The sequence below is a fragment of the Patella vulgata genome, chromosome 5 (genome assembly GCF_932274485.2).
Source record: "Patella vulgata chromosome 5, xgPatVulg1.2, whole genome shotgun sequence".
Lineage (NCBI taxonomy): Eukaryota > Metazoa > Mollusca > Gastropoda > Patellidae > Patella > Patella vulgata.
This window is the reverse complement of record NC_065883.2, coordinates 23,592,311-23,619,793: the sequence shown is the minus strand read 5'-3', so window position 1 is coordinate 23,619,793 and position 27,483 is coordinate 23,592,311. Positions and strand designations below refer to the sequence as shown.

The 27,483-nt window shown below is 36.3% G+C and overlaps 1 protein-coding gene across 3 annotated transcripts in view; it reads right to left on the bottom strand.

Annotated features, from left to right (window-relative positions):
* The window catches only part of LOC126822097 (leucine-rich repeat-containing protein 74A), a 33,006-nt gene that overhangs the window by 3,247 nt on the left and 2,276 nt on the right, over positions 1 to 27,483 (bottom strand). The window contains exons 1-11 of one of the 3 annotated variants that reach the window (XM_050550848.2): positions 22,654 to 22,788; positions 17,295 to 17,737; positions 14,312 to 14,496; positions 13,517 to 13,624; positions 13,030 to 13,123; positions 12,196 to 12,245; positions 10,418 to 10,585; positions 9,751 to 9,945; positions 5,353 to 5,448; positions 4,633 to 4,890; positions 4,010 to 4,092 (exon numbers count right to left, since the gene is read on the bottom strand). In XM_050550848.2, coding sequence (XP_050406805.1) covers positions 4,010 to 4,092; positions 4,633 to 4,890; positions 5,353 to 5,448; positions 9,751 to 9,945; positions 10,418 to 10,585; positions 12,196 to 12,245; positions 13,030 to 13,123; positions 13,517 to 13,624; positions 14,312 to 14,496; positions 17,295 to 17,709 — 1,652 coding nt within the window. In that variant the 5' untranslated portion in view covers positions 17,710 to 17,737; positions 22,654 to 22,788. Of the gene's footprint in view, positions 1 to 4,009; positions 4,093 to 4,632; positions 4,891 to 5,352; positions 5,449 to 9,750; positions 9,946 to 10,417; positions 10,586 to 12,195; positions 12,246 to 13,029; positions 13,124 to 13,516; positions 13,625 to 14,311; positions 14,497 to 17,294; positions 17,738 to 20,656; positions 20,723 to 22,653; positions 22,789 to 27,483 lie in introns of those variants that run through there. The other 2 variants (XM_056101299.1, XM_050550849.2) reach the window with 2 other exon arrangements.

The following is a 27,483-nucleotide window of genomic DNA, read 5'->3' as shown; positions in this document are numbered from 1 at the left end:
AAGATGATTGGAGCATGTACAATTACATAAATCAAATTATTAATGAAAATGTTCTGTGAGATCATAATCGATATTGATGATAAAAAACCCAACAAGACAAAACAATCTTCCTACTTTCGATTTCTTGAAACCATTTTGGAAAATGGTTGATCTAGTGTAAATTGTTATGTCATCCATGGTATCAGATCTTATGCATTGCATAGTTACTTCAAACCGCTGATAGTCATTTATATTTTTCGGAAAATATCTAATTTTTTCATAACTGAATCCACGCTTATATGTAACCATATCGATTATTTAATTAGAAAATCTCCGGGTATAGATTCAGTCGGATTAAAAGAGAGCCACCAAAGATTGTCAAAAACAAGCTGATATGACTAGGGAAGCCAATTCTGTTGCTAAATTTAACTTAATTCCTTTTGTCAATGAGCCCAACATATCTGTATTTTCAGGCCACCTATCAAAATGTGCCTTGGGGCTAGCAGAGCCTTAATCCGGCAGTGGGTGGCCTAGAAAGGATCGTTGTCTTCGAGAGTCGGTTGTATGTAGCTCTATTCTTGTTTCTTAAAGAACAATCTCTGCAAATTTAAAATAACTTCGTTATCTCAAAATTCTTCTTACTATATGTGTACATGTATTAGTGCTAACGTTTTTATTAACATTTTAAGGGGATTTGTTTTAAAATGAATAATTCCTATTCATTATGAGGCTTCCATACTTCACTAAACATTAACCACCAAAAATAAAACTATTGTGTTCTCTTTAATAGTCTTTTCTTGCAAAAATATTCCAGAAAATTAAAATAAAACGAAGAATGGGTTTAAAGCGAGAATTTCATATTTTCTAAGAAAACAAAATTATTTCTATGTCTTTTGCTTAATAGGTTGTCAACTTACTATTATACGATCATAGGTATCATTCTCACACTTAAAAATCATTCACACCGGAAGTAATATCACAATTTCCTCCTTGCTTTTCTATTCCCCCCCATGGAATAGCTATCTTCAAACGTTTGGATTTGAAGTTGAAAATGATATTTTTGCCAATTTCTCAACTGACAGTAGTGAATTATAGGATTATTCTTTAACAAGGTAGGATTGTTTATAGAGACCATCTATTTTAAGGCTTTATTTTAATACATTTTAAAAATATAACTTAAAAATATGAAATTCTTGCTTTAAGGAAAATTAAAGTATATGCTGTCGATCAAATGAATTCATAGTCATGTAAGAAGTTAAAAACTAGATAATGTAAAGGCAATTTGCTGAAAATTTCATTCAAATTGATCCACTATGAACCGGGAACTAAGCGGTTGAAATTTCCGGCTAGCCTTGATTATCATTACTAAAGTCAGTACGATAAACAGCATAGTCTCGATTATCCGTTTAATCCAATCTGATTAAAACACAGATCCAATTTCGTTTCGTTTTTATAGTTCAAAATTTCGATTTTACTTGTCTTTACTACACTTGGATCTGGAAGCGTTGTTATTTAACTCGTGTTCTGCTTGAAATGAGGAGTCAGCCAATCAAATGGTCTGTCGAATCGAGCGTTTGACCTTTTTTGAGCGGAACTGTGGGTAGACATTAGCGGCAATAGAAATCAAAACAAAGCAAAAGTAGTTCATGGCGGTCGCTAATTGGTTAATCGAATGACTGACGTAATCGGGTCAAATGTTGCTTGCTTGGTACCTGACGTCATAGAACGTGAACTCCCACTATAACTTGTTAGATCTACATGTAGTGTAGGCCATCGATAGTATAAAAAACGAAATGAAATATAGATCTATATTTGAATTAGATTGCATTTAATCGTTAAATCGTGAAGGAAAGTTATGTTGTAAATCGGCTCATAATCCAGTAAAGATCACAGGCTAGCGATGTCATCTAGAGTTGATTATGGTCTGGATTGGTTAATTAATGTCTAATTAATGATGTAGATAACATTTCAGGCCTAAAGAAACACCTGCAATAGACAGATTTAGCTCTTTCATAATCTATGTTTAACTTGTCCGGAAATATTGAGTAGCTTGAAAATGATCACTAAAGAAATTTGTTGGACATAATTGACTCTTACGACGAACTTTGTGTCTTTTTTGGGTGACTACATCTTCCCAACTGACCAGGGATTAAAACACAGCAATGACCCGACAAAGTCTATTGCTCGCTGGAAATAAACGATGTCGCTGCTCTGCCCATGCGGGTAGGATGTAGACAGGTTCGTCAAGAAGCTCGTCTCCAACTCTGCTATGGATCCTTTGCTTTGATCTAGAAGTAGCCAAGTCTTTTTTACAATGATCTTTACCTGGAATTTTCCTTAATACCGCGAACTTTGACATTTTGAAATGTCTGTGTCTGGTTTGTCTAATATTGTATGTCACGGAACACTCCCTATTAAATGCTTCTAATTTGTTTTTGTGATGAATAATTAATAAATATTTCAAAAATAACTGAATTTAATTGTGATGGATTGTAACGTCGATTCATTGTAATTATAACCATAGAAATATATATTTATATATTTCTATGATTATAACAATGAAGTTTATTTTTGTACATGCGTGGAGACATGCGATAAGTAGTTTGTCCAATGAAGGTAATGTTTTAAAGCACATCCCGGTTCTCTCTGATTTGGAAGACAAAACAAAAACAAAGCAACAAAACAAGCCGATAAGGGCAGTGAACTGGGTGATCAAAAACGTTTTTTGCAAAAACTAAGACCCATTGTAGTCACAGTAACCCAGCCAAGTATCCTTGGCTGGTTTTCATTAAGATCGTAGAGTAACACAACTGACCATGTCTGTACACATAACATGTTGTGTGTTTATTCTTCAAATCACTAAATGATAAGATGCAGGAAATATTTAAATATTTAATTATACCAACAACGAATCGTATGTTCAAAGATAGCATGAGTGCAGAGCTGCAGATTTCTTGTTCTAATCAAGGGTGGTAACTACCATATCTGTCATTACGTATACGACGATTAACCTACCATGAATGGTGCTTTTGATACTTATCTTTTAAATTTTAATCCTGGGCCCACAAAATGATAAGCGTCTAAACTGCGCATTTCTATTTGGCGATAAATAAAGATAGAACGAACTAGGACAGAAGTAGAACGGTCTTCTTTATTTGTGTCAACAACCCCAAATATGTTACAGGTTACCCCATGCATTCCACTAATGCAATATGAAGACACATGTAGAGTTTGAAATCCCATCTTTTAGAAGAAACTTCTACAGGGTTGACTAGATGGTATGATGCGCACAATTACCCCTTCCCCTAAAAACATAGACCAAAAGCAAAAACACAAACAACCCAAACAGAAGCTTTCGCCATTGAGAAAACGTTTCACGTTATAGGCTAAAATTTCTAGGAATTATGATATCAATCTAATTAAAATTTAAAAATCTGTATTTCGTTTCATCTGTATGGTTCTGATCTGCTGCACTACATAAAATGTAACCATTTTCTTCGAGCGGCTGCCAGTCAGAGGTATGCACGAGACATCAGAGCGTTTTGAAATAGATGAAAACTAACAATGGGAGAGTTTTGTTTCATTGGATGTTTGCACGTAACAGTGATAAAACTTGTCAGATGTTAAGCGAAATATAAAATTCAGGATTATAAAAGGAAGAAAACGACGGAAACATCTGATTCTAATCAGACTAGGTTGCTGATTCAATAACCAGGGGGTCCCGGTTTCAACTCCGTGTTGGCCAAGAAAGTTCCTCGGGATTTTTCCGCGAGTTTTCCTTTTGTCGGTACTACAGGATGTTGGTCCTGACAAGGAACAGCGTTTAATCGCTCGGATGGGACGGAAACCCAGATCTCGTAAACACGTTGGCATGCATGTAAAAGAAACCTTGACTGTTGGCATTCGACGAAAAGTAGGCTTAAATGCCGCTGTCTGGACTAAATTTCCCTTATTATAGCCCACTGCAAGGCAGACTAGGACGTTAAACCCCATTTTATTTCTAATCAGATTGACTATGCCTCATACTAACCTTAAATCTATTATACCGTTCACACTTAACTTTTTACACAAAACTTTCACTTGTTCTTTAGTAAGATTCAATTCATTTACATTCTGAAATAGATGATCAAATTATCAGATGGTTGGGCGAAATGAGTTGTTGCGTAACCTACTGCCTTCTTCAAGATTTTCTGATTCAATTGATTGATCGCACACACATTATAATGCTTAATAACTGCAAGCATGAGCACACTAAAAGTGGATACTGCAATTAGTTGGACAAAAACAAATATGCACTTCTTGTTCCAGTAATAACTCTACCGATGTCGAAACAAAACAAGGCTATAAGAAAAGTCCCATTAACAGATACTCTAGATGCCATTTTGGGTCCAGTCCTAGCTTAATAGTTCCATTGGATGATCGAGAGATTCTAAGTTAGATTCTGAAAATTTTATTTTTTTTAAATTGCGTTTTAATTGCCTAGAATATACTTCAGTATGCACCAAATGGAATCTATTGTTCAAAGAATTTGTGCTGGAGGATCCCCACACCCACCAGGGGGCTTCGCGCAGCACTGGACCCAACGCTGCCATTGCCCCCCCCCCCCCCGCACAAGGTTAATCCGGCTCTGTTAATATTTTTTATAATACCTACTTTTAAAATATTTCTAAATTCATCTTCACGTAATACACAGCTTTCCTCTGGCGTAAAGATATCCGTTACAGAAAGCCCAGAACTGGTGACGTAATTTTTAAACACGCCTATTGGATCTTGTCTAAATTTAACCATTTCTTCAATAGGTATTTTGGAATGTTGACATTCGGTTAAAACACCATCAAAAATCACCTGGAGTGTCCGGGTTTCACTTATCTTTGAAAGTAGTTCGGTAAATTCCGTTTTGACAAGAACGTTCTGAAAAACACAATCGAATGAAGGAGTTAAATTGTGTCATATAAAAGTTGTATTTGTTAAGGATTATAGGGAGTCGTTGTGGTTCGATAAGTAAGACGCTGATTCACTAAGCAGGAGGTCAGGGTTCCATCCTGGGGTTTTCCAACGCGGTTTCCCAAATTCAGTGGTGCATGGCGGATGACTTGACACGAACAGCTTCCAGTCGTTCGGATGGGACGAAAAACCTAGGTCTCGTCATGGAATTCGATATAAGAGTATAAGCTGTAGCACCGCTGTCCGGGAAAATTTCGCTCATATCACACGGTAAGGCGTACGCCCCTCTTCATGAGCCCAGTCGGTGCAGAAAAGTAGGAAATTAAATCCTATTTTATTTTTATTTGTTAACGGTTATATCTAAATTATCGGTTTTGCTTAAATGTTAAAAATGTGAAATGATCAAGATACATTGTAGAAAGTACTCACGGATAAGTCTAAATAATTAATGGCACTACTTTCATTTTGCTCTAAAGCTCGTAACATACACATAGCAGCATCTGCCTCAAAAGGGTTAAATCCCATCTGTAAACAGAAAAATATTTTATAAAATAATTATGTACGAGGGCAGGCTGAAAAGTTATAAGCCTGAAAGGGATCGATCAAATAGGTTGAAACAAACTTTTGCCACCAACAAGTACAATCATTGAATGAATCATAGACATAAGAACTGCAACTGTATCTTCGTACCAGACCATCTTGTGAACCTACCAATTGCAATCACCATAAATGAAAAAAAAAATTGACTGTAGGGCAGTCATCAAGTACCTGCAACTGAAAGGACCAACCCCAAGACAGATACATGCCGACATGGTCTACACTTTACGGGATGATGTCCCTTCCTTTTCCACAGTAAAGAAATGGGCTGCGGAATTTAAGCATGGCAGAGATAGAGTCTTGACGATGACCCGCATCCTGGAAGGCCATCAACAGCAACCAAACAAGAAAACATTACCCGGGTGCATGGCATAGCGATAACTGATCGACGATTGGCAACTCGCCAAATTACCCGTGTTGTTGGCATTTCTCAATGCGGATCAGTAACGTGTCAGATTCCTGACATTTCGTTTTAAAAAATGGTGCCTTAAAAACCAAGTTAACTGGTGATTATCTAGAATAAATGAGGGGCTGGGGTTAAATAACATTGGATAACTATGAATTAAACATATCATAATATGAAATATTAGTGGCTTTATGAATATCTAATATTGTTGGTTTGAAACTAACTTTTATTCCAATTTTTCGTTCTTTTGGGATTTTTGATATATATATAAACATTTATGCATGTTGAAAGGTATATTAATGATGCATAATCGATAGTTTGAATTCTTAAGAAAAGTTATGTGTTCATTATAATAAGACGAGATAAACCTAATATAGTTTCTATGTTTTATAAACTTCTCTGGGGCGCAACAAACACGTTTACATGACTTTCACTGTTTTATTCATGAACAGACCAAAGTGATCCAAAGTAGTACTTTTATGAAACTTATGTGATGGATTCAAAAATTTACTTTTGGACTAGTAACTGGTCCCCAATCGCTACTCATCTTGGTGTTGTTGTTCTTGGGGGCCCATGAAACTAGTCATACAAGATAGCTGCCATGACGTCATAGTACGATGACACTTACTTGTTAAATTTTAACCTTTCATATGAATGTATGTTAAAGCAAGATCCGCTATTTCATTTAAATTAACTCTGAACAAACTAACGTACATTTCAAATACTGTTTATGTTTGATCTTTTGGAAAAAACTGTTGGCTTAGTGTCATTAATCTTAGATCAGCAAACTCAATTTCTATCGAAAAGGACGCCCATACCCTCTCATGTTGTCCTTCTTAATATCAGGAATTCAATTATTTACTAAAAAATTAAACGTGGTCTGGTTCTAGTGTTATCTGTTTTTCAATTTTAATATAACATGGATTTAGTCATAAAATATCTCAAATTGTCGATTTACTGCTCGTTCTCTTGGGGAAATCGCGAATTCAATTTCAATATTTTCAAAAGAAAACGTGGTCTAGTTCGATTACATCACTTTCTTTTTATTTTCGACAATTTCCTGGTGAGATAATGGAAATTCCGACACTAAATAGACATCCTTTTTATTTGATTTTCGACAAAATTCTTCTTTTGACCCTAAACTATTAGAAAGTAATGAGACAAGAGATTTGGGAGTTAATAACACGGAGAGTTATTTACCGCTTCCACTGTTTTTTAAACCCTAATCTATCGGTAAAATGGCGATTCACAGGAAGCATCTATTAAAGAGGTAAACAATTTAAGGCCGGCTTTGTCTGTTCTGAAGATGTGATGGGTAAAGCGGAGATTGGTAAAGACTAAATAAAGAGAGTACTTTTAAGGTCCAGTTATTTACTATCATCGATGTATGCATACCAACTAACCGTTTGATTAATAAGCGTTTAACACAACCCATTTTAGAGTGGTAAAGGGTAAATTGGATCCATGTTCAGTCTTCAAAAAGGGTTAGGGTTAGTATTCCCCAAAATACTCATTATATAAAGCCGCCATTGTGGACTCTGGAAATTTACGAACCTCCCCGACCAGTCTACAATTAGTATCTCCCAATTCAATTTCGGTGTTAGCCAAGGTTTTTTTTCGGGATTGTCCGGTCAGGTTTCCCCTTGTCAGATTTCAGGACAGAGGATCTGGCAAAGGTGTGTGTAATCATTCGGATGGGAAATCGAAACGGTAAGTGATCCATCTATGGATTATGATAAAGTCACGGTAATAGGTCACGATAACGTTATCGGTCTACTTACGAATTATTTAAAACAGTAAACGCACCCAAATAAACTGATATCACATTTTCAATTTTATTTTCAATATGTTTTGTTAAAATGAAAACCCTGTGAAAACTACATATCTTATAGTCGATTTAATCAAATTTGATGTATTGATTTATTTTGTGAAGTGGGTATCTATCCAATTCAAATTTAGACCCTCATACACAGCCGATGTTCACACATAACTTATTTGGTGTAGATAGTTTTAGCCAATAAAAAAATAATTAGTGAACAAATCTACTTTCGCTTTATATTTCGAAACGAAAATATAATCTTATGCATCTTGTACCATCGCTAATACGTCAGATCAAAGTAATTCCAAACTTATTTGGAACTTAATCAAAGCGGTTTATTGCCTGTGAGTGTAGGAAATCGATGTCAAGGTTACCGTTTAGCTGTGTAAGCGTACCTTTAAGAAGTTTGTGTTAAAGTGGAAGTAAACAGAGGAACAATATCAAATCTTTACTAACGATTACTTAAAGGATTTTTTTTCTTGAATAGAGCTGTAGAAAACTAAGTCTTTTCCAATATTCGCTTGATAGACCAGTTATATGGTGCCAGGCAAATGGACAGATAGATTTCTCCAAGAATTCAGTCTTAATGTGGTCGTGATTACAGCAGAAGAGCTGGGATTAGTTTACAATGTGACCAGAACGCTAACAACAAGCTTCCATTTTAATTAGGTTAATTACATCTATTCTACTGGATTATTTTCCATATTAATAAACACGTCCGTTAAAGGGGGATAATCGGCACGGGATCCTACTGGCAGACAAATCATTCACAAATGACAATTGAATGTGACCACATTAGTCTGGAAAGTTCTAGAGAGAGCGATAGAGATACAACTTGATACAAACTAGGTCAATTCGGGATTAACATATGGTACAATTTTATTTCAATAATCTGCATGCGCATAAGGATCCCTAGCAGGTGGGAAAATCCGGAGGACCCAGAGAAACCCAGGTTCGTGGGAAGACAACCCTACAAGCTTGGGATCAAAACAACGTCATTTGACTCAATGGTAGAACTATTGGCCTAAGCACACGCGTTAGACCATGTGTTCACCCAACCCACATTCAAGCAACATCGTTTGAAAACGGATAAAGTTTCGATATTTCATCGGTATGTATATAAACCAACATTGACATTAAAAATATATAAAGTTGAATTGGGTTGATCTGGTGTGTTATTATTGATGGGCAAACTCAATACGATTAAATTCTGGCTGGCCACAGATCACCAATGATTTTCCCCACTGACTTTAATGTTAATTCTCGTCTCTTAGATCGGCTCTAACCTTTTCCCAAATTTTCGTTGGGTAGAACGCTTTCTACCAGATCGAGCAACATGTGGCAACCTCTTACCCAAAAGCACGTATGAGGTTCATCATGAAAATCTTGAGATACACAAGCTTGAAGAAGAGACAGGTAAACATGCAATTTTCCGCCTTACATTTCAACCTAACCAACCGCTTAACTTTTGTATCCTTCCGTCTCAAAATTATAATTATTCACCAAAACCGGTTATAAAATGTATATTCAAACCCTTTCCTTCAATTCTACACCAAAAGATCGCCGTGCAAAAGCGGGAAAACAGAAAGGGGTAAGAAGGACTAAAAATAGCATTGGCCCTTGTTTCATGGGTGACGGCCCAGGAATATGTGAGCTGTTTATGGCTGGAAGTCGGCATGTGTACTACTTTCAGTTTCTTTTTGTTGACAGTGAATACAAAATAGTCTGTATCTCAACCCTGGCCATATTTATAGACTACTATTTCAACAAAGACAAATCGTCATATAAAAGTTGATAAGCTTACTATTTACCCAAATTAAGATGGTGTCCCCTCTGTTTCCCATGGGACATATTTTTTCATTACTGTGTCTCAGTAAAAAATTGTGAAATTTCCCTCATCGCACACATTATCCTTAATTATGACATTTCATTTTAGTTAGTAAACAAGCTAATCTCTTAAAAAAAAGCTAAAAGAAAAAAAATAATAATCCTTTAAATTACGCACCTTTAAGACTTGTAAGACATCATTCTCTTTAATACCGGAAGCTAAGTGACACACGCCATCAGCCGGAATTCTGGAGTAACTTATGTCGAGTTCAAGAAGAGTTCTATTATTTTTTAAAGCTTTTCCGATTGCCTCGGCCCCATCTCGACCTAATCCAGACATAGCTATGTAGAAATATTTCAACCCAACATTTTCCTGAAAAATAAAATTTACAATAAAATTTACAATAAAATTTACAATAAAAGTTTAGAATAAAATTTTAGAATACAATAAAATTTACAATAAAATCAAATGTACAATAAAATCAAATGTGAAATAAGAATTACAACAGAATTTATGTAAAATAAAATAAATAAATTAGAAAGTAAATTAAAAGCAGAATTAATATTTGCTAAAATTATAATCAATTTATTCGAGAATCCAGTTGTAGGCCATCGATAAAATAATTATAAATTACGTCCATGATAGAATGGCTGTCTCGGTTGCTGGGTTATTTATTTATAGCATTGGTAATAACTTGAAATCTTGTCAAGTTCTGGCCATACCCAAACGAATACTTTATTGAATTTATTGAATAAAATCTGTTAAATTATTGAATAAACGCCCAAGAAGTCTGTTTAAATTAGCTTTTTGATTGATAGCGGTGATTGATTGATGTATTTCATACCTGTAGCCCCTCGGCTAATAATACGGCGCCACGGGTACTAAAATGGTTCCAACTTAAATCAAGGATTTCCAGAGATTCGTTCTCCATTAAAGCTTCTTTGAAATATTTGGCACCATTTTCTTCAAAACGATTGTAACTGAGATGGAGTCGTTTAAGAGTGTGATTTTTCTGTAGAAAAAAAAATCCCTAATAAATAAATTGTAGAAAACAAATCGTTTCTCACCTTGGTATTATGATATCTACTGAAAAAGAAACGGTTTCGGACGAGTTATTTGCCCTAAGTTAGGAACCGGAATCAGACCAGTTGTTTGATAATCTCGCTTACATATATGGACGTAACGGACTTTAGACATATACTTAAAGGGGATGCTCGATTCACAGTCCAGAACGTCCCGAATTGACAGAATTGCAATCGAGTAACGCGGAATTCAGTTCTGTAACAGTTCTGTTAGTCCCGACAACGGAGGTGGTGTGAGTAGAATCGTGACGTAATTAAAAGGTTTCGGCTGCATGGTTGGTTGCGATATTAACTTATTCAGTCGACGCATGCGTTGTAGCCCGAAATCCACCTTTTTACTCAATTGTCACTATTTTTGGGATTGAAGGAATTCAATTCCGGAACGTTCAATCGAGTACCAACTAAGTCATAGTTTGATGTTATTTTTTAAATATTTTCCACGTTACAGGCGTCTGTGCTTGTCAACGATTGAGAACAATCGATTAAATCTAAATCTACAGACGTAAAATATAGAAAAATTAAAATCTCTCAAAACAAATCGGTCCGTCAAATTTAATTAAACCGGAAGTGATAACGATATTGAACGGTTATATCATAGGTCTCAGGAGTGTGATTCATTATGTACGAATTAGATAGAGAGTTGGGCGTTCTTGCTATAATAGTTCAAAAATAGATCATAAAAAATTAATATATTAAAAATTTCAATCAAACTACATTATTCTTGGTATAATAGTTCAAAAATAGATCATAGAAAAAGAATATATTGAAAATTTCAATCAGACTACTTTATTCTGACAAAGTTATTAGTGACAAAGTTTCGACAAACAATATACGATTTTCAAGCACCATGGTTATGGTGATAAATGAAGTTTCGTTTGTCAGTCCATTTAAAGAGTGACGCCCATTTAAACGTTAACCGATTATGTGGCACTGGCGCTCTAATCCATTCAATATCTCAGCCATCCGATGATTTACAAAATTGATCCCGTTTTGAACAGAGTCTCAGAAATAAAACTCCGTGTACGTATGAAATTTAAACGCCGAAAAAATTTCAGCTCAAAATAATGAAGCGTTTCGACGTGAACGTCAAAACTGCTTATCCGGACATCTAACCCTTTTAAGATTTCGGGTCAATTTTTTCGTTGGTTGACCTGATAAGCTATTGCCGTTCCTTTAGAGGTCTATACAGTGCATGGCCCACGTGCTGTACATGTACATGATAACGAAAGGTAAATTTCACATACACGTTACTTTTATAAAATAAAAGTCTTATTTTATCCAGACACCGTATAATACAGCTTGGGACACCGGTCTCAATTTCCAGATGAAGACTGACGGGTTTAAGTTGTTTGAAAACTTATCACCTATAATATATTGAGTTAGTTGCTCGGCCCTAAGATTTTAAGGGTCTTTAACACAAAATTAAGCAGTTTTATTCTCCAAAATATGATCGAGATTGGCCCTTTAACAAAAGACTTGCAATAGGCCGATTTAGCTCTTGTATAAGTAATCCTTAAGTATATCCAGTAAGCATACTTACTAATAATACTTCATGAAAACAGACAGCTGTCTTATCATCTATTCTATTACCTGTCATGGAAATAAATATACTGATTAAATACGTAAATACTTAACGAATATAATAGGTCTCCCTAGGAGTCCTTAATCTTATATTTCCAAATGTTTCTTGTTGGTTGATTCATTGCTTGAATGTGACAAGTAGTAATGTCACCGGTCCAACGTCGTGGGTTTTCTCAGGGTTCCCCAGTTTCCTCCAAATGCTAAAGATCCTTACACGCAAGCTAGCATAGAGAAATGACACAAACTAGGTCATTTTTGGGAGTAACACATGTTTGAATTTTATTTCAATAATTCGCTCCCGCGTAGAGGTTGAAATGAACATGAAATGAAATGGGGTTTAACGTCCTACTTTTCTGCTCCTAAACTGGGCTAATGAAGACGGGCATACGCCATACAGTGTGCTATGAGGGAAATTTTGCCCGGGCAGCGGCGCTACGACATACTCTTATATCGAATTCCAAGCCAATGTGTACACGGGACCTCGGTTTTTCATCTCATCCGAATGACTAGGCAGCTGTCCTTGTCAGGCCCTCCGTCCTGCATCACTGACAAGGGGAAACCACGCCGGAAAATCTGGATGAACTTTCTCGGCCAATGCAGGGATCGAACACCCGACCTCCAGGCTCAGCGAGCCAGCCTCCTACCCACTTAGCCACGTGATCCCCGCTAGAGGTTGAACAGACGACCCTACTCTATATGTCAGGTGCAGACAGGAAATCGAAATCACACCATGCCACTTGACTGAATGTGTTCCGTTAAAGTAAAGTATATATATTTATAGAACTACAATTACCTGTTAGGTCAACGTTAACTAATGTTTTATTTGATAACAGAAGATCACAGACTGCTTTAGCTCCCGCTGAACCGATTCTATTCTCAGCTAAAATCTGGATAAAATGGAACACAGACACAATGATAATATTGAAATTTTATCTATGGGGTAACTTTTATAGAAGAAATCTAAATATACACCGGTTGTCCCAAAAATTTGTCGCCAATGCAGCAATAAACCTAAGTTATAGGTGACATTTATCTGAAACGAAGCTCTGGGAATGGCAAGGGGGATAACTCTATTTGAGTTTGTCGACTTCTTGTGTTTATTGATTCTCTGACCTGTATCAATGAAATTACAAATAAAATTCCTAGAAATAATCAAAGTTTATAAACACATAGTTCACAGGAGTGGTAAAGAATGGCGAGAATTGTGTACAGTGACAATAAGAAATCGGTTCTAAAGTTCATAATATTCATTTATTCTCATAACAATATTTGCTGCTTACCAGATCCGTGATAAAGAAATTTTCTTTTAATACTCTCACTAAGAATAAAGCACCATCAGTATCAATACCATTACCAGATAAATTTAACGTTTCTATCTGGGTGTTCGTCTGCAAGACAAGGTGAATTAAATGAATTAGCATATTTCTCGTCTTAGGGGGTGGAGCGTAGATTGTATTCATATGTCAATGTGAACTCCAAACTGTAAACATAACGGTACCTTATTCCAGGTGATATTTCAGTGCCTTCAGGGGTATTGCTTTAAAGCAACCGATACTTCCTTTTGTGATCATAATTCATATTTATAAAGGGCGTGTAGTTCTTTGGAACCTTAAAGTAAGCGAAACTAGGTGATATTTCAGTGCCTTCAGGGATATTGCTTTAAAGAAACGGATACTGTATTTGATCATTATTCATATTTATATAGGGCGTGTAGTTCTTTGGAACCTTAAAGTAAGCAAAACTAGGTCTAAAGGCACATATTAATGTAATATGAGTGTATATAATCGATTATGTTCGGTAAAAACTATTTAAAATTGAACGGATGTCTTTTATGCCTGCTTAGTTCATTTTGAACGGTATTTTTTTTATTGTTATAATTTTGTCGTTTGTGAATCAGCCATTTTTAATTTTCTCCTGCGATCTGCTTTTTTTTTCAATTGTGTCCCTAGAGTACTCGAAGTCGTGATCTGATTTTAAAATGTTCATCATGTGTCAAACATGGAGTATTCCATATTTTCACTATAAGTAGCAACATCCATAATGATTGAAATATACGAAATAAATAATTTGCATACCTCTAACGGAATACATATAGCCTTTGTATTATCTTTACCAAGGCCATGGAACTTCATCACCATTTCTCTATCCTGTATATGTTTAAGGAAATAAGAAACAGGTGACACACCCATATCTTTACATACTTTAAGATATTTATTCTTGCCTGTCGTGTCGTGATCTCTTCTATCAGGATTCAACCAGCCTGAGAAATAATATTAAAACTGGATTATTTCTTTAGAATTAGTCTCTCTTTGGATGGTGTGGGGCGGGGCGGGGGGGGGGGGGGGTGACCCAGTGGTCTAACGCGCGTGCTTTAGATGGTAAGATTTGCCAGTAAGTGACGTGGCGTGGTTTCGATTCGAGACAAAAGTACGGTCGCCTGCCTAACCTCGTGGGTTTCTCTAGTACCCCCCCCCCCCCCCCCGGCCCTAACTGCTAAAGCTAATCATTGAAATATAATTGTACCATTATATTACTCCCGAAATCGCCTAGTTGGTGGTGAGTAGATGTTACCAAGCCCCCCCCCCCCTATTCCCTGTCTTTCTCTCTCTGTTTTTGTCTCCAACCACCCCTACCCCCCACCCCCCTCCCCCGCAAAAACACCCCCCCCCCCCAAAAAAAAAAATAAAAAAAATAAAAAAGAACAAAACAACCAAAGGCTATCAATATCCAGCTTAATAGGGCAAATATCTGTTGAGTTTTGATGCGTTCCTGTAGGATTTTGGTAAAATTTGTTTGGTCTAAAACCAATCAAATCATATCAATACCATTAAGAGGGTATGGTGTCGCATTTAATCTCGGAAAGTTTCGGCCAATTCGTTTTTGGATAAGGGCAGGGATAAACTCTCTCAGTAACAATGAAAAAAAACCCAAAACATTAACAATCATTAATCTTCAACAGTCAAACTCAAGCCTGTACATGAATGTTCGGCTAAACAGAAAGAAAGACCTTGACATGAATAAATAAGATTGTATCACTAACAATAATCTTTTAATCTATAACTAGTTGTATTATTCACAGATTATATCTGGGAGTGAGTTCACGTCTTGACGACCAATACTTAGGTCATATCGAGACAGCTGCCGATATTTTTTTATTTCTATGGACACATAAAGGGCGAGTTAAAGAGTTGGACGGGGCGGGTGCTCTTCTTTGAATACCCACTGTTTTGTAAGAGCCCGGCTTCAAAAATCTGAAAGTTTCTCACTCGATGAAAGAAAACCAGAGTTTTGTGTAGCTTGAAATCATTATTAGAACTCCGTCCTCCTAACGTTACAAAATGGTATCTAAAAATGCCATTCATCTTCGGACTGACATCCTTTTAGTAAATATCGCGGTTAGTTACGATTATTATTAACATATGTAGGGAAACAAGAGCCCCCCCCCCACCACTTCACCCTTGGACCCGCTCTTGCAGTGGCCTAATCACAAAACCGCCACAGCTCATCATTAAAATCAGGAAATTTATAGCATTAACGGTGCATTATGTAAGGGCTAAACCTGCCTATTGCATCATGTGAATAGATGTTTAAATAATAATTAATATAACATTTGAAGCCAACACACTTACACTATTTATGGAATAACAATTACTGGTTTATTAACAAAAAACGTTTCGAAGATGATACTCTCGTCTTTATCAACCAGTAATTGTTATTCCATAAATAGTGTTAGTGTGTTACTGTTCAACTAAATGCCACTTAAATTAAAAAAAAAAAACCTGCAATATGCAGATTTAGCTCCTACATAATACATCTTTAAGAAATATAGTTTTTCCAAACGCTGTGTTTGAAAAATGTAGAGACTTACAAGATTTAAGAAGTTTGTAGATGACCATAATATAATATATTTTAACTACATTCAAAGAATGGAATGGTTGGATGAAAATAACCCACATTGTCCTTTTTTAAGTAAATAAATTTGGAAAACAAAACAGTTTTAACATAAAGATAATTCTACACACATATTGCTGACTTATAGACCATAACTTTAAATAGAATTAGATTATCAACACATAAAAATAATGCCTACGTTAACATCTTTAGTAGTCTTTAAGAGAGCATCAAATCATATACTAGTATAATTGTGTGTTTGCTAAGAGTATTTGTTTTGATCTACTTGAAATATTTATGTCGGTAGTAAACCACTTAACTTGTATTTATTTTAAGATTACATTCTATTTATTTTGTAATTTTTGAAAGTAGTATCTTGTTATGTTTTAAATACATGTAAACTGTATTAAATTACAGAAAGGTATTTGATAATCATTTCAGACCGACATTCTCCATGATTACCGGCCATATAATCGTTTCAAGCCGATATAGCGAACATTGTCTAATCTACTCAATATCTAAGAACTCCGATTTGTCCCGAAAATCGATTATGGGCTGTCATGTAAAAAAATGTCTAAATAATGATTTATGTAACATTTGAAGCTAGAAAAGGCAAGTTTAGCTCTTTCATGATGCCTCTTTAAGGAAAAAGTTACATATCAACATCATTGGTTTTTTTTTTACCGTACATTAAAGTAATTTCAACCTATCCCACTGCTCTTTGTGTACAGATAGGAACATCTTTTATTCTAAGTGGTCAATGTAAGGCGAATGAAAGTGTTCTTATATGAAAGAACCCCCAAAGTTGCAGTACACATAATATAGTCTTATAGTAAAATACTCGATTTACTACTATACAAGATTTATGTTTGCTTTAGTTTGGTCAAAAACCAAGGACGCATTTGACTAAAGCGGATCTAGAGAAATCTTAATCTGGACTCAAGTTGAAAACTAGTTTATGCAAATTGATATCCCCCCCCCCTCGCGAAACTCCAGTACAGAACTGAGTAAAGCCAGAGATAAAGGAATCACGACTAAGATTCTAAGCAGCCCACCAGCCCCTAATAAGTCAGTCTTAAAGTAAAACTGTCATACGTCTTCCAAAATCTGCCTTTCACTCTTTAAAACAGCAATACATCACCTAAAGAGAAATTATAGTACACTTACGCTCCTCGTCAAATTCTAAGTCTGTTTCATAATCATCGTCATCAGATGAATCAAGAGAGTTCAAATCCACAGGATGGGACTTTAAATGTGGCGGTGTATCACAGTCCTTGAATTCTGAATCCGCGATCGATAAAACTAGTCCACCTTCGCCTCCTACGTGTAAATCTACGCGTCGTCCGCTATATAAATCCGATTCCTCGTCTTCCGATTCCTCATCGCGACCGCGTTCGTAAACACTTGATCCAGAATCATCTGGCACTTGCGTGATTAAAACTTCATTACTACCTAAAACATCGTCTATTTCCTGTATGGGCATCAGGTCTGTGGCGTAGGGGTTTCCTTTTGGCGTATTACGACATAAAGCTTGTGATTTGTCTGCGGTGCCGAAGTCCACTTGCGCCACAACGGACGTCATTTTGGCGGGTATTCTCTCATTTAATTACCTGAAATGTTAAATTAAAACAATTACATATACGTGAACTGAAATCACACAGAAATGGTATACCCAATCACCCAGCAGACAGACTGACAGGTATAGAACAGAATCAGATCCTTTACAAAAGTAATATAGAAACTAAACAAAACATTGTCACTGGCCATGTTGTACTACCAATTCCAGCGACATTAATTGATAGCTGTTCGAACTTTCTGATTTTGTAACACAATAAGTTGAGCAGGATCCATAATTTCGTTTCCAGTTTAAAAAATATAGAATCACACAACACTAGATCACATACATCTTTTAATTGTACAACGGGGAAATATCGACGAAAATTTTTTTCTTAGTTTCCGAACAACATTAGAAAATAATATACAGTCAGATTGATAGATACCATAATTGTATAAAATAATGTTTCGTAACAACCATCTTTTAATTGTACAATCGGAAAATATCAAGGAAGATATAAAAAATACTGCTTAATACTAACAAGTCTAGAAACATACACATCATACAATTAGACTTATTGCTGCCACAATTGTATAAAATAATCTTTGACACAACCATCTTTTAATTATACAATCGGAATATATCAAGTAAGATATTTAAGTTACTGTTTAATACTAACAAGTCTAGTAACATACACAGCATACAATTAGACTTGTAGCTACCACAATTGTATAAAATAATGTTTATGACACATGAAGGTAAAGACGTATTGTTTATCATAATCAAAACGGTTACCAATAAAGTTACGGTATTTCGACAAGTTAATATTATACCTGGGCTTACTGCCAATTGAGCAATTCAGGTGTAATAGTAGCAAAGTTATATGGCAGTTGTCACTAACGTTACAATATTAAGTAATCTTACCTAAATTTATAGTTGATTAAACAAGATCTTTAGAACTTATTTTAAATATAAGCCATAAAATTATAATCCACTACTTGTAAGCGGGAAAAGGTCTTAAAGCGGGTAATTTATAATCATTTGATATTTACACTCAGTACCTATATGCATATTGGAACTTAAATAATAATCGCTTGTGGTTCAATGCAATTCATTCGATAAAGCAGACACGTATGAACAAAATTCATTTACAAATTAATGAATGAATAAGGAGAAAGCAGGCAGCCTTGGTTTATATATTATTTATAAATTCATAAATATAATTATCATTATATTATTAACTGGAACAAACATAAATACATTTTATAATTGTTATACAGTGTGTATTAGATATTATGTTACTCTCCGACGTCAGTGGTGCAGAACGGAGGGCCTGACAAGGACAGCTGTTTAGTCCTTCGGATGAAACGATAAACCGAGGTCCCGTGTATACATTGGAATGCACGTAAAAGATCCCTTGTCAGTTGGAATTCGATATAAGATTAGGCGATAGTGCCGCTGCCCGGGCAAAATTGTCCTCATAGCACACAGTATAGCGTATGCCCGTCTTCATTAGTCCAGTATAGGCACAGAACAGTAGGACGTTAAACCCCATTTCATTTCATTTCATTTATTATGTTACTCGTAACCACATGACTAGATTCTTTGATACGAATGAAAGGGGAGTAAATTGTCAAAATAGGAAATTACTATGAGAGGGTTCAATTAATTGCTGAAAACATTATTAATATAGCCAAAGTACAAGTGTCGCCAATGATAGACACATAACGACTTTTATACCTCTATATTAAAAATAAATGAGAGATGATATCTGAATAGATCATTGCGTGCAAGTCCGTCATTACATTGACTATTACTTTTAATATACAACTGTATACATTCTCTTTTATAAAAGAGGGGGTGAGTGGGTGGTCGGCTGAATGGTTTAACGCGTGCACGTTAGATCATAAGGTCTGGCATTGAGTCAATGGCGCGGTTTCGATTGCCCGCTTGTATACGTGAAAAAGAGTAGAGACGCCTGTGGAACCTCGTGGGTTTTCTCCGGTATTCTCTAGAAAGCTAAAGACCCCTAAACGCCCAAGCGATTTATCAAGATCCAAATGAACCATATTTGAGTCCCGAAATGACCTAGTTTGTGTCATGTGGGTGTTAAACCCTGTTTGTCTGTCTGCCCCACTCTCTCTCTCTCCATAGCATGGCGTATATGTCTGTCTTCAACATGGTGACCAGAGGGATATTAATGTAATTATATCAACTCTGGAAAGATTGTCAGTACTTTATAATTTACATGCGTCGGTCTTGTAAATGTTCATATCCTACTTTTTCGAGCCCCTGGATCTTTAAATTGAGTGTGTGTGTGGGGGGGGGGGGGGGCTCCACCCCCTCCTAAATCCACGCCTGTAATCACCTGTTGTAGATATCATGGACCTTTAATTAGAAGGACTTATCGGACAGCTTGTTTATAATTACAGTTTTAGACACTCTACATGCATGATTAAGTTCGTGTCTCCCTGTAGGATAAACTATTTATTGTAATACTATATTCTACGTTTTATAATTATAAGATAAGTTTTAGTCGCCATAGTATATTGTAGTCAAATAATAACATATTATAAAACTTGATTAACCCAAACTGACCCGTAACTAACCCACCAACCCAGAAATATATACTTTAACATGGGAGACATAACTCGCAGTTAACTAGACACACCCATATTATACCAAAGCTATAAAAAATGCATATTATTTTACCATATTGCTAAGCTTCAATCAAAATACTTGTACTCAAATCTGAAAATCAAATATAAATATAATTCAAAACTCAAAAGTCGTCATACTTTAATTGGATATGACACTTGGTGTTCCTGAAAGAAAATGCACAGCCTCCCAAATAACGTGGGCGCAGGTAGAGACTAACCGCCATGATATGCAAAGCCCCAACCAACGTGCAAACATTTAAAGCTTACATGCAAGCAAGTTATAATGATTTACAAATTGTGAAACAAAAACTTACGGATGTGCGAGTTGTTTGTTGTATTATTTCATGGTCCGTCAAACGATATTTTATATTTGACCATTTTTAGTCTCTCTCTATTGTGTAAATGGCCAGATAAAACTATACCAACAAACGATTTATGGGTAAAATTAATTGGTTAATATTGGATCGATGGTAACATGTTCGTTGTATTAATTGTGTTCATTTTTATTCTAATTTAATAGCTTGAACATTCGTGTTATTGTCAAATCCTGGTCGGTAATTAGGATTCTTAAAAACAGGAATATTTGTCATAAGAAATATGGTTTTAAATTTAATACATTTTTCATTGTAGTAGCAAAGATTAATTCTAGTTTTGGCACAGGTAAGTTAAGAATACAAAAGTCGACCTAGATAATTTCGAAAAGCTATTTTTTTTTACATATTTACAATTCGTCTCCTCCAATACAACATCAGAATATGCTACCAATGATCCTGCTCATCATCCGTAGCATCATTCAATAGAAATTTGGGGCGACTCTTTCATAAAAATTGTTGTTGCTCTCTTTGATGTTTTGCTTCGAATTTTATAAAATCTAACGACTATTCCATATCTGAACTTGGCATCAGTTAATCATTTCGGAAATGCAGAGTTCATTTTAAAGCGTTGAGATCTCTATGCCACTGTATCGTGTTACAGCAACATACACGAGTCACATGCTCCCGTATCCTACAGAAAGTCAAATCTCCTGCTTAGCCAAATTCGAAATAGAGGTTGGACGCGGGAATATGGTTTATCACCAAAACAGAGCCTTTTGTGTTTTATCGTATTGTCATAGAATGAAACAATCACGTTTAAATAGTATTTGTAAAATGAGAACAAACTGTGAACACGTCAAGTTGGTTAAATGAAAGATTCCAATTCAGATTGAGTTATCAGACACATTGGTGTAGCGTCAGATAAAAGATATATATGGCTTAACGAAGACACGGTTTCCTTTGAAAACAGTCAAGTTGGAACCAAACAGAAGTACAATCGAAAAGCGACTGATACACCAGAAACCATAGCTACTGCCGCAATATTGCTGGCATGAGTTGTTAACAGTATATTGCGATACAGGTTCTTGTTCCATTAAACCATCGTAACAGCAGGACTAATCACATTTTAACCAATATGTCCTACTTTTCTCACCAACTAATGAAGATGGAGATATGCCACGCAGTTTGCTGTAAGGGAAATTTTGCCTGGATTCTTTTACGAACACGCCACTGTCCGATTCGAACGACTAGACACATGTGATCCGTCCTGCCCCGCTGACAGGGAACTGTCTCGACTGACAACGGAGTCAAACCCTCTTTGAAATGTAACAACGAACTCTTTTTGTTCCTATTCTTTTCATAAAGTTGGGTGGACAAAAGGTCTAATGCGTGTGCTTTATATCAAGGTCTGTCATTGAATCAAGTGGAGTGGCTTCGATCCATGCACATGTCCGTAACAAGGGGTATGGTCGCCCGCCTAACCCCATGGCTTTTCTCCGCACTCTCGGTTTTCTCCTCCCAATTGTAAAGTCCTCTCCGTTCAAACTTATTATTAAAGAAAAAATATTTGCCATTTAGTCTCGAGATGACACAGTATGTGTTGAATGGGCGTTAAACACATTTATGGGAATATATAAACTATCGTGTTAATAGAAAATTAGCTGAATCACTTTATTATATGAAATGAAAAGAAATGGGGTTTAACGTCCTACTGTTTTCCTCCTAATGGGCTACTGGAGACAGGCATACGCCATGTAGTGTGCTATGAGGGAAATTTTGCGCTATGATCTACTCTTATTTCGAATTTCATCTGTCAAGAGTTCTTTTTCGTGCACGCCAATGTGTACACGGGACGTCGGAATTTATTATATGAAACAATGCGTTACCGTCTTTAGAAATATATCCATTAAAAAAAAAATCAACATATCTATATGGGAATCTAAAAACTGCCGTGTTAAACACAAAAGGCAAAGTTTATATACGAAACAACACTATACCTTCTTTAGAAATATATCCATTAAAAAATTCAACACGTTTATTCCATATAAATATTAATAAGTAACAATATCATAATACCCTACACACATATTGTATAAGTAAAGATTGGTTGAACCTTCTCTATTTGATTGCTATTTAGATTATGATATTAATTCTCGGGTTAGCGTACCTACTCGCCTTAAAGATAGTCTTGATTATAAAGTAAACAATAAACGCTTCTTAGTGTACTATATTACAGTTATAAAAAGGTCTGGATGATTGATTGGTAATCATTGTTATATTATAGGTAAATAGATTGGTTATAGACAAGATTGTCAAGACGGTATGTAGAGATAAACTCAAGACATTCCAGTGGAAGATCAGAGACATACCATCGATATTGCCTTTATTCAATATTTTTTATGGTTATCTATTCTAAAATAGTTATAAAATAAAACTCAAATTTATATACACGTATCTTAATTTACGGAATGGCGGTATTATCTCTGAAGTTTTTATTCCCCCTGTTTAAGATGAATAGGGGGTGGAGGGGTTAAGATAGGAGGTAGATTAGTACATTTCTGATTTTTATAGCAGATGGAGGGGGGGCGTACATTTCTGATTTTTTTAGCGGCGGGGAGGGGGGGGGGGGCAATCGAATATTATTTAATGTTGTTCTGTCACCCTCTTTGTGCTTTTATTCCATTTTTGCAATCTTTTAACTTCATAAACAATCATCGTAACCTACATCTAAAATGATTTGAGCGTCTAGAAGAACGAGTCTAAGTAGAGATCATTACTGAAAGAAGTTGTGAATATATGGTTACCGTAAATCCGGGCTTATAATGAGGTAGAAGATTAACATAAGTCTTTTTATATATCTTTAATATACTGCAGATATTAGTATAATACACTGAAGTAACTAGTCATGTAATCTGACAACAGCAACGCTACTCTAAATACTCTTTACGGCTCTACTTTAATTTCTCTTTAACATACCCTCAGATTGTATACGTGAAAAGTCATAAACGGAAGAAGGGCCATCTATTGGCTTGTATGCTTTCCATTATTTTCTCTTTTATAAATTCTGTGGAAACTACAAACAAGAGGCAACCGATTGGTATTGTACTCACTCGTGCTTTATGAAAAACAATCGATACGAGTTAGAGCTGGGGGCTGGGTAGACGAATGGAAATTCAACTCGCGAGCTTTAGCTCATAAGGTCTGTCACCACTGCTAAAGACCCCAAGTAAATTATTGAAATAAATTTGAACAACGTGTTCGTCTCGAAATGACTTAGTTTTTGTGACGTTGACGGGGGGTTGGATGGCTGAATGGTTAGCGTGCGCGTGCTGTATCATAAAGTCTGTCATAGAGTCGACTGGCGTGGTTTCGAATCCCGGTTGTACGTGACAAGGAGTAGGGTCGCCTGTCCAACCTCGTGGGTTTTCTCCGGGTCCTCCGGTTTCCTCCCACTGCTAAAGACCCCTACGCGCAAGCGAATTATTGAAATAAAATTAAACCATATGTTAGTCCCAAAATGACCTAGTTTGTGTCGAGTGAACGTTAAACCCCATTTCTCTCTCTCTCTTGTGACGTCGACGGTATAGACCGGGACCCCAGGGGGCCAACCTAGCTGAAAAGTGTACAAATTTTTTCCTATATGTTATCAATGCATGTATATCTGGTATCATCAGAATGTAAGTCTGCCGGGTTTCCGTGGTGGGTGTGGTATTCCACGCTCAAAATGCCATGCACCCCAACTAGGCTAGATTAGCTCAAAAGTGTACCACATGAAAACCGCACAGCAGTGTACCGTACATCTTCAGGTGTTACAAAAACACTCTAACAGACATTTCTAGTGGTGGGTTACTCCTGACAGAGCTATGTAATTGTAAGACTTTTGTAAGACCACTGCCAGACCACTGCCAGACAGTTTGTGCGATGGGTTACCTCTAATAGACAGGCCCCAAAATGACACGCCCCCAACTAGGCTAGATTAGCGGGCACTGTTCCGGTGTTCTAAAAAAATTAATTTTTAGCCCGGATACGTAGAATACTAATATCTAGCACGTATGGAAGAGGCGATAAACTGCGGTTACAAGAAATTGATTTTCGGGCATAAAACGTTTTATGGGGCTAAAAAGGCGTTTTTGAAAAAAAAAAAAAAAAAAGTTCCTGAAACCGCAGAGTATCGCCCCTCTAATACGTGTTAGGTATTAGTATTTTACGCATCCTGGCTCAATTTTTAATTTTTGGACCACGGGAACAGTGCCGGTTAATGTATCGTAGTGGGGGGGGGGGCATTTTGGGCGTGTCTGTTAGGGGTAAGCCATCGCACAAACTGTCTGGCAGTGGTCTGGCAGTGGTCATTCATGATTCCTGTAGTGGTACCGAACAACTCCAAAGCTGTTTTAGGTGGTACAGATTTCAGCTAATCTAGCCTAGCTGCGGTCTGGAAATTAGAAAATTCTTGTCAGGGATACTCTACCACTACAAATGTTTGACAATTACATAGCTCTGTCAGGGGTAACCCACCACTAGAAATGTCTGTTAGAGTGTTTTTGTAACACCTGAAGATGTACGGTACACTTCTGTATGATTTTCATGTGGTACACTTTTGAGCTAATCTAGCCTAGTTGGGGGGCATGGCATTTTTGGCGTGGAATACTACACCCACCACCAGAAACCCGGCAGACTTACATTCTGATGATACCAGATACACATGCATTGATAGGAGAAAATTGGTACACTTTTCAGCTAGGTTAACGCCCTGGGCCCCCGCTCTAGTACTGACCCGTATTTGAATTTATTTGAATTTAGAGATTGACTGATAGAGAAGATAGAGAAAAAACTACGGTTCCAGTCAAATGGTTTTATCACGACTAAACTGGATGAATGCAAGGCCGTATTAACCTGTTGCTGAACTCATTTTTACGTACTTAAGGCCCGGATCCCACTACAGCTGACAACCCGACCCTGGTAGGCACTAGGCCGCAATACATAATCCAATATCCATTTTGCGGATCTCCTGAAAATTCTCCTCAAATATTTTGAAAAATTTTTTTATTGAACAGGTAGAATGCATCCGCTTTGACGTTTTTCACTTGATCTTTGAGACACAAGTTCGGTGGAAATTGTGACAAAACAAAATTTGCGACACCCCCCCCCCCCCCACCACCTGCCCTGCCTTTTAATGCTTGTTTGTATGTTGGGTGGTTGAGTGGTCTAATGCGTGCGCTTTAGATCATAAAATCTGTCATTGAGTCAAGTGCAGATGGTTCAAGCCCAAGCTTGTATGTGACAAGGCGAATGGTCGTCTGTCCAATCTCGTGGCTTTAAGCCGGGTCCTCCGTTTTCTCCCCACTGCCAAAAAACATGCGTGCAAGCTAATGATTGAAACAGGGGCGAAAATGTGGGGTGGGTCGCCACAGAGGAAAAAATAGTCGGTCGCAAAATAAGTGCAGTCGGTCGCAAAATTAAATGAATTAATGACGTAAACAAACAATGCCAAAATAGAAGAGAAAAATCCCAAAAAATGTATTTGCGTGAGTCCGTGCACCTAAATTGCATACGTCACGCTACTCACGCAAAACTATAGTATAAAATAAAATTGTCAAGTGTGTATAAATGTTTTTCACTCTTATTTTGTCGTGCGTATCTTGCCATGTTGGTCTAAGAAATGTTTTCCCTCCGAGGGAAAATTACTGCAGTCGGTCTCAGACTAAATGAATTAACGAGGTAATCAAACAATGCCAAAATAGAAGGAAAAATCCCAAATGCATGTATTTGTGTGAATCCGTGCACCTTAAATGCATCGGTATAGTATAAAATAACCTAGTCAACTTTTCATCTTCAAAAAAAAAAAAAAAAAAAAAAATCCCTGTTATGTCTTTGTTGGTCTAAGTAATTGAGAAAGCTTGTTACGAAGATTTTGATATTTCAAAATATATTCTTGATTGTCATACGAATAACATTGGTGGAACAGTTGGTAAGAAGTTATCGGAAGCATAGTTTTATCTTTTTGATTGGTAAAAGCGAAGGTGAGTTTGTTTCAGAAATACGTAAATATGCGGTTGCCAAGCAAGATACGCCAACATTTTGATTTTCAAGAAATTCAAACTCGATCATCATTATGGTGTAACGGTTATTTGAACGCTTTTTTTACATCAGATAAAAAATGTGACCTCTTGAGGGATAGCAAGCTAAAAACGCGATTTTTCGTACAATCAGGGCTCATAATCCAGGAAGTTACGGTTCGATATGTGCGAATATTGAAAGGAACCGAGATCTTTGGGTTATAAACTACATGAAAAGTTTCGTCAAAATCGAATAAAAATTGTGACTTCTAGAGGGTAGCCTACACGACCTTGGTATTACATACTTTTAGACTAATTGCGTACAAGTACTCAACCTTCGCCGAAGTGTAACGATGATATATTTAAACCGTAAACGGTTTATAAAAATTGAATACAAATTGTGACGTCTAAAGGGTTCACAAGCTAAAAACGTGATTTTTGGAACAAACATATTCCTGGAAGTTAAATTCCGATATGCGCGATTACCAAACAAAATTGTTATCTACGTCCCTGGATTGAAATGAAATTGATCCGGATTTTAGTCCCGAAATGACCAAGATGTGTATCGAGGGGATGTTAAGCTAATTCATCTAATTTGTAAAACAATTTAGCCTGTAGACGTTAGTTACGATTTATAAGATATATGGAAAATGCAAAAAAGAAAAAAAAGAATTATACTGGAGACAGGCGATTAGGGAAAGATATAAAGACAATAGCATGCAATAAAATGGGCAATTATTGCTTACTGTATTAAGTAACACTGTGCGAAAT